This window comes from Myotis lucifugus, unplaced genomic scaffold (genome assembly GCF_000147115.1).
Source record: "Myotis lucifugus unplaced genomic scaffold, Myoluc2.0 scaffold_593, whole genome shotgun sequence".
In the NCBI taxonomy this organism is placed as follows: domain Eukaryota; kingdom Metazoa; phylum Chordata; class Mammalia; order Chiroptera; family Vespertilionidae; genus Myotis; species Myotis lucifugus.
This window is the reverse complement of record NW_005871641.1, coordinates 71,098-79,438: the sequence shown is the minus strand read 5'-3', so window position 1 is coordinate 79,438 and position 8,341 is coordinate 71,098. Positions and strand designations below refer to the sequence as shown.

Here is an 8,341-nt window from a genome sequence, read left to right as displayed (position 1 = left end):
TGAGTATTATCACTAGTATCTATCTAAGATTCTTAAAAAGGGGGAGCATGTACTCTAGGAACCTTATTCTGAATTCTTTTTCCGTCATGTTGCATATCTCTGTCTCACTTAGCTGCTTTTCTGGTGAGTCCTCCTTTTCTTTCCTATGGGGGTTTCTTTGTCTACCCATGTTTGATCTCACTGACATGACTAGTTGTTGAGTCGTTCAGTGGCTGGACCCTGGGTGGCAGTGGCTGCTCCCTGGGTGGCAGTGGCTCCTCGGGCTGTGGTTGCTCCTTGGGCGGTTGTGGTGGCAGCTCCTCTGTTGATAGCAGAGCCTCTAGTGGGTGCTGTTCACAGCTGTGGTGGCTCTTCTGGCTGGTGGAGGGAGGCTTCACACACAGCAACTGTTCCCCAGGCAGAGCGTGTGGTGATCAGGAGGCCGCTGTTGCTTGAATCTTTCCGTGGAGGGATGCAGGTCTCCTCTGGGCTCTTGCAGTCGCGCTGCTTGCGAGTCGTTGCCTCCGGGTTAGTAGCCGCCGGGTTAGTAGCCGATCTCTGGATGCCGGTAACAGCTACCCAAGATGGCGCGGTCTCGCCGCTGCGCTGGCGCCCAGGGGGAGGTTTCAGCCTCAATCTCTAACCATCCGCATTTTTTAGGAGTTCTCTGTCTTTCCTGGCTGCAGACTGTCTCTCAGCTGAACCTCCCCAGCTTGATCGGGCTGATTGTTACCCGTTTCAGCTGCTTGCCCCTATCTGCTCCGGGACAAAGCACCAACACGTCCGTCTAAGCCTCCGCCATTTTTCCTAACCCTTTTGTTTAACTTCTTTTGTCTAATATTATATTTGAGAGATTTACCCATATTTTTGCATATAGTAAGAGTTTGTTTTCATTGCTGCATAGTATCTATCCACGTTATTAATATACTCCAATATATTGATTTATTCTACTTGTAATGGACTTTTGAGTTGTTTCTCCTTTGGGGCCAAGAAGAATAGTGCTATGAACATTCTCAGGTGTATCTTAGTGCACATATGTGTGCATTTCAGTCAGGTATATCTTTCCTTTCATTGTATTCCTCCTTATAAAAAGTATTTGTGGTGGCTTAGACAATTAAACGCAAATTAGACAAAAATAAAGAATGCAATTAAAAGCCACTATTCTGCCAGGAAGTGAATGATGAAAAGATTTATCGAAAGCTAGGAGTGCCAGATATTTTGCTTAACTTTTCTGTAGGCCTAGGAGGAGAAAGTAGTGATCACGGAGTACTAAATAGAGGTCTGAACCTCCTGGTAGCCAGTGCAGAGGTTTGGGGTAAGTATGAAGACGCTGTTTTAAGTATAAAGATAAGGGATATTAAGGGTCAGGAAAATGACATGATGGTGGAGCTGAAGCTGTGTGAGCGACCTACATGCCCGTACCAGTGATCGAACTCCTAACCTGGGTACGTGCAGCCGGTCATCGAACCTGCCACCTTTTTGCTATGTCTGTAGCGTGTCTTTTCTGGAGGAGGGATGATTTCAGATCATCTAAAAAATTCAGTTGTTTGTTGTTTTGTTCATGATTTTTACAAATTCTTGTTTTTGGATAACAAGTGCTATTGGAGGTATTTGTAACTGTTTTCTTGCATTTCCTGGGCTCTCTTTTTGCTCTTTGGATAGCTTCTTTTGGTGCATGGAAGATGCTAATGTCAAAGAAAAAATCCCTTATTTGTCATGGTTTTGCTTGGGAAGAGATTGCGCTGTCTCCTGAGCTCTCGTGTACACGGGCCAGCTGGCCCACCTTCGTGCAGAGGCCCGTCCTCTCACCAGGAGCACGGCAGCCCTTGTGCAAGGCCATGTGCTTTGCAGGCCTCGCCCAGTCCACCCACGGCACAGCTCAGTGGGCTGGAGCTGATCTGAGTGAAGGGCCCTTTTTTCTTTGTTATGAAGGAATTTGACCAAGTGGATTGACAGAAAAGGGAAGAATTATGTAGAAGCCTAGGTAACCTCCAGATGGGATCAGCCGACCCCTCATAATCAAGAGGCACTCTCCACGCTTAATTTAAATCTTTTCCTCTCTCGGAACCTCATCCTTCCGGGCAAACCCAGGACTGACGGTATCATGGGCCTTGGTGTATTTGACAGACAGTGCGACTTGGGCTGGGGCTGGGGGTGGGGCTGCAGCCATCCTTGGCTTTGATTTTTCAGCTCGTATCTGGCTGGCTGTGGATCAGAGGCAGTTTTCTCCAGGAATTCCCCAGAATTCCTCTAGCCAGGCGTAGTAAAATGGTAGAGATGCCATTGCTGGACCTGGGAGCTGATGTCATTATTTACAAACCAACTTTCTCCTGGGTGAGGGGTGCTCCAGGCCCTCCTCACACCTAAACAGCGCTGCTTTCACACCTGGAAGGTACCCTTGACCTTAGGACATCCGCCCTGTCATCAGTTGTAGAATAGCTAGATGACAGAAAGAGGACATGCATCTGGATCAAGTTGGGTTACCTTCTTCTGTGCTATTCTACCACATACAGTGCCGTTTTTCAGAAAGGGCTGTGATTCTCTGAGAGTAATCATGACTACTGTTTCTAAACGAGGGTTCTCGCCCTTGTCCCCTGTGTCTTCTGTAAAATCAGGTAAGGAGGTGGTAAATGCATCTGAAGTACTGAAAGAGCAACTTGCCTGAAGGTCAGCCCGTGAGGTAGTCATGTGACCAAGACTAGACCGCAGCCTGCCCACTCGGACCCCAGCAGCCCTGCCCTGCCTCCTCCTCTGCCAGCCCCCAGCCCAGCTCCCGGAGCTGGTCCTCACTGCCCGCTGATCCCATTTTCTCCCTGTCCCCTTTTATCCCCCACCCTGCCCTTCAGTCAACTTCCTCTGAGGTCTGAGCACCCCCGCATCACCCCTGAACTCTTGGGCCCCAAGAAGAGACTGTCACAAAAGGGAAGTCCCCAACAATTTTGACTTTGAACTCTGAGCTCCATGCTTTCCTGAATAGGGAAGAGGGAAGGAATGGCCAGAAATGGGTCTAGAGAATTTATAGTTATTGAGAGGGCATTCCACTGTGTTGTTTTTCAGGCAGGCCTCTTAAAACTACCCTTCCTCCCTCCCCGCCCCGACTTCTCCCACCAGCCCCCAGAGCTGTGCGGCTCCTGGGTCTCCATCTTGCCTGGCTCCAAAGGAAGGGAAGAGGAAGTGGAATTAAAATCAATGTGCTACTTGTTAGCAGCTCTGGTAAAAATAACAACCGCGCATTTAAGCAGTCTGGATGGCTCAAGTGGAATTTGGGGATTATCCATGGCCGAATTGGCTGGTGTTAAATCACAATTAGCATGGGCTCTCTCTCTCTCTCAGTTAGTCTGGACAATGCAGGACTGGCTAGCCATGAAAAATGCTTAATGATCGCATGTAAGCACAAGCCAGGATATCAGGAAACGATCGCTGGGTGGACACACACACACACACACACACACACACACACACGCACACCACTCTTAATTCAAAACCCGTAGGCCCTGTATCTGAATTTAAGGAGGAAGAAGTATTCCATCTTCTCAAATCCCAGGTCACCTCAAGCTACCTCTTTAAGGAAGGCACTGCCGATTCCAGAATCTTGCTCTTTGTTTCCTAAACGTTAGCCTTTTCCTAAAAGTTTAGCCCTGCAAGAGCCATAGGACCCATTCCACAGGTGCTTTTCTTACCTGTAGGGAAGTCAGACTTGTGAAGAGTACGAGGCACGGTACTTCTTCTGTCTTGCTTTTTATGGTCCTTTGATACAATATAAAAGTTGCCAACTCTTCAAAGAGAGCAAGTATTTATAATAATTTGGAAAACATTTTTTTGCCATTGTGTGTGTGTGTGTGTGTGTGTGTGTGAATCATTTCATCTCTTAAGTTAAATGATTGTAGTGTTACCCCCTGAGAGGATAAAGTTAGTTTTTTTTTAGTCCTCTCCAGAACATCCAGGAGGTTTTTACTAACCAGGTTCATCTTTATTGCACTCCTCTTCCAATCCATGAAAAAGAGTTGAGTTTGGCCTAGTTGTGGTAACACTCAATTCTACTCTAAGGATTCTAGAGCTTCAGATTGGGGGGCGGGGGGACGGGGGGGGATGCTGTGTGTGTTTTTAAATGCTCAAAGCATAAAATATAGGATATAGAGAATGCATATTTGGGTTCTGTTTGGTTTTTATTGTTCTCTATTCCTGAGCAACATCGTACTTAAGCTTTTTATAAAATCCAAGATGTTAGAGTTCAGCCAAATTCCATAAAACTGATTAATAAGATAGCTAGATCTGGCATGCCACCCCATAAGAAAACACGTGGTTACGTAAGATAGCTCACTACATTCTTACAGAATTCTAGAAATTATTCAAACTCTAAAATTCCTTCCAATCTCTTATTTCATCTTAAGGACAATATAAGATATGCCAGTTAGCAAGAAAGAGGTAAAAAGAGTACTGCAGTCACACCTCCATAACGGGTTTAGGAGAAAGCTGGTGCTATGAAGATAATGTCAGTTTGTAGCCATCTAAATTTCTGCTTCTATCACAAGCTTACATGTTATTTGGACTTTCAAATTGGTTTTTACAGCTTTATTTCACCCTGCTGCCTGCTATTAAAATGTATAGTTAGAACGTACAAATTCCATAGATTACCATAGAAATTAACTCAAGTGTCCAGATTATACACTGCTTTCCATGGCGTCTATATAAAAATCTTAAAGCTTTTTAGCATTTCGTCCTGCTCATAGTCAAGGATTTTGTGTTATTTTGAGATTGCCATATATCAAAGCTGGTTTTTTTTTATGCAGCATTTTTTGTCCTCAAGAAAATACGGAAGAGGCCCTGTTGTTACTGCTGATTAGTGAATCCATGGTAAGTAGAATGTGTTTTTACATTTTTTTCTTCCCTATTCCTGTAGTCCCTTTTTTGATATGGCTACTGCATCAGTATAGTGACCCTTTTCCTTGGGAGAAAAATAGATGGGATACCTGGGTGGGAAGAAACAGTAGAGGCTTAAAAGGAGGGATGTTTCTTACTTCTTGGACTGGGTAGCACATTGCTTGGTCACCCCGGAGCATGGAGCTTCTCTTCCCCGAGCAATTAGTAGGCAGCTGAGTTTATTCCTTTATCCGCCAAGTATTGCTGGAACACTAACACAAGCATATACTATAGGTAAACTATAGCTAAAATGACCACAAAGATCCTCGCCAGGGGAAGGAAGCCCCCAAGGGTCCCTTTCCGAGCCTTCTCGATTTGCCGTGGAGGGAGGGAGAGTTTGGAGAGAAATCACTTGTGTGTTTGAACCTCTGGTTTTCAGATGAAATTGCCTCGGCCTCTACACAGGCCCTTCCCCAAGCTCCCACTGCTCCCGGGCACTGCACGCCCAGCTGGGAGGGTTCACTCCTGTCACCTGACTCTGCTGCTGGGAGGGCGCTTTTGCCAGACCCTAAATTCCTCCGAAGTGTTTTCTTCGTGTTTGGCCAGGATATCACCTCTTAGGTCTGGAATTTCCTTGCTCATCATTCATTGGGTTTCCACTCTGTATATCTTCAGGCGTGACAGCCCTGGCTTGCATCTTTCAGGAGTAATACGTGTTATAGTCGTTATACCTTGGCAAGCCACTGTGTGCCCAGCACCTGAGCAGAATGGCCAACGCCTGGGACTTGAAAGGACCTAGAGGTCCTCATGCCCATTCACTGAGTTTACACGGGGGGAACCCGAGGCCCAGAGCAGGCGCCTCGATTCCCTGTGCAGTGGTCTTCCCGGTAGGTCATACTGTCCCCTCCCACATCCCGCACCGCACCTGGCAGGCAGGAGGACAAGGGAGACGCAAAAGGAATCCTAGCCGAAGCGAGAGAAGTGTTTCACACTTTAAAGGGGGGTCTGAAATGCACTCAGGTGAGAAAGGCTTAGAGATGAGCAGCAGAACGTGCGTGTGCCACATGTCGGAGGGAGGGGTCAGGAGGGCCGGACTTGGTCTGGGAGGACAGCTTCCTTAATTCAGAGCTTTGGGTTTTCTTGTTCTGTGCAATGGCCCAGAGATGTTTACAAGAGCAAGACTGCTTGAGTTACCACTTCTCTCTACTTGGAAGCTCTTTGACGTCATTGGCCTGCCTTCCTCCGAAGGAGACAGGTTGCCCCGTTGGCTCATCTTTCCTGACTGTCAGCTGGTAACTTAGCACGGTGTCACTTACACTCCCTCCCCTGCCTCGGCGCAGTCGGGGAAGGCGCGCATGGGGACGGCTGGCACCGGCGTTCGGTGACAAGTCTCACTGTGCTTTGTCATCAGTTCTTCGATGGGGCAGCTCGTGGTGGCCTCCTCGCTGACACTCCTGCACCCGAAGCTGGACTCTTCGCAACTTAGCAGTCAGTTTCCTTGGGCAAACCTGGTTGGTTACACTGTAGAAGTTCTGGGAGCGTGGGGACAGTTCTGATGGGAAATATTGAGTTCCGTTGTCAGTCATGTATTCGTTTGGAATCTGGAAAACACGGCCCCCTCTCTACAATGCCGTGTCTTGGGGATGATGGCTCCATCTCTCCTGCTCCTTCACTGAAGTGCGAGGAACTCATAGGCTCAAAATGGAGAGCCCTCTGAGACAGTCAGATGTGTCTCTGTGGTATTTAACTTCCGGAAATCGGCTGGTGAAATCCAGTGACATCAATAAATATGAAGGATGAGGTTCCCAACCAAAATGATTATGTTCCCCCTGTAAGTCATTCCATGATTATGTAGGTAGAAACCTAAATTAAGTTGCTTTTGGAAGCTCTTTCTTCATGTTCCTTGACTCCTTGATTTTTCTGTTTTTGGACAGAAAAAGAATGTGCTCAATTTCAGAATCAAAACGAGAATTGCTGGTGGTTGTGTTTTTGGTACTTGGGAAAATTGTTTTTTGTTGGTTCTGACTTTATCTTAGAAGCATAATTTGTCCATAGTCTCTCCATCTACAAGAACTCATTGGGAATTGCACTGCTTTCTTGCCTCAAATTAAATGAGTTTTCCCCAGGAGAAAGGAGTCATTGGGACTATATCTGCACAACCGACACGGATACAATACTCCGGGATCTTTATTATTTGTGGATCAGTTTAAGGTTCTGTGTTGTACCTTTTTATTCAAAAGAAAACCATAGACTTTCTCTAAAAATTAAAAAAAAGAATGCATTTGGCATAACTTGAAAATTTCTCTTAAATAGTATTTTGTTTTGTTCTCTTCTCAACATGGAGCATTTATAGCAAATAAATCAAATGAGACCACTGACAGCAAGCCCTGTTTTCCTCCTGAGATTCTTTTGTTGGCTGAAAAGCCACTCCTAACAAGAAAAATTTAAGGATAAAATCTTCAGAATCAGGCTTATTTTCATAGGTGATGACTCACTTTGAAGGAAGTGGCCTGACATATATTCTTATTTGTCTTTGACATTTAGGAGCGAGGAGTTTTGAAGTGAGTGAGTGCTGATGGGTGGCTAAAAGCAAATGCCCCAGACTCACAAAAAGAAGCCCTTTAACCTCATTAGTGAGAGAGAAGGTGCGCGTAGTCTTTCTGAATGTCAGGCAGGAAGACAGACATCAGCCTACTCGGACAAGCGGCCCCGTCTCATGTGACCACGTTCACAGGAAGAGCTGGGGCGTCTCTCTTCGTGCTCCCAGGGACAGGTAGATCTGGAGACTTCTGGTAGTTAGCAGGGAGAAGGACCGGAAGATCTAACTATTGATTCTAACTCCCTGGGAGGTGTGTGTGTGTGGGGGGGGCGGGGGTGGGGAGGAAAAGGAGCCAGTGGTTAGAGTCTGCTCGCATGGGTTTGTCTGGAGGAATCTGTAGAGAAATTACATTTCAAAGGTAATGAAAACAGGTTGCTGTAAGGAGCCTTTGATGTCTAGATAGATGAGATTAACAAGCTTGAATGTGCCTGCTGCCTTCCTTGCTAAGCAGTGGCGATGTGAAATAGGCAGGTGTTCTCTTGAGTCCTCTGTGGTAATGTCTTTAAAATAAAAATCTGTTTGCTTCTTGCTGTCACTTATACATCTGCTTTGTGCTTCCCTAAACAAGATGGGATTAGTCTTTGCAGTCTGTGCCAGCGAGGATGTCACCGAGGACCTGAGTGTTGCCTTGTGGTGGAGGAGAAGTGTGACATGTCTCTGTAGGACGGATAGAACTTGATGCCACCATTTGGTGATGGGAAGGGTGGGGCCGGTGACATACAGCAGAGCGGGGTCTGTGAGTGAGTGAGGAGCAGCAGGGCCTGACCTGCTGGGGGATCCTGCTGCCCCAGAGCACAGCTGTGCCTGCAGCGAACCTGAGCCCAGGAGCAATCACCCCGCTTTGCGCTCACTGGCCCTTAAATCTCCCTCCACATACCTGCCAACTGGGACATGTGTCCTACA

At 46.7% G+C, this 8,341-nt stretch overlaps 1 protein-coding gene across 1 annotated transcript in view; it reads left to right on the top strand.

Moving 5' to 3' along the window:
• TTC7B (tetratricopeptide repeat domain 7B) overlaps positions 1 to 8,341 on the top strand; it is a 146,438-nt gene that overhangs the window by 71,057 nt on the left and 67,040 nt on the right. The window contains exon 7 of the mRNA XM_023745863.1: positions 4,770 to 4,833. Within this exon, the coding sequence (XP_023601631.1) occupies positions 4,770 to 4,833 (64 nt within the window). The remainder of the gene's footprint in view (positions 1 to 4,769; positions 4,834 to 8,341) is intronic.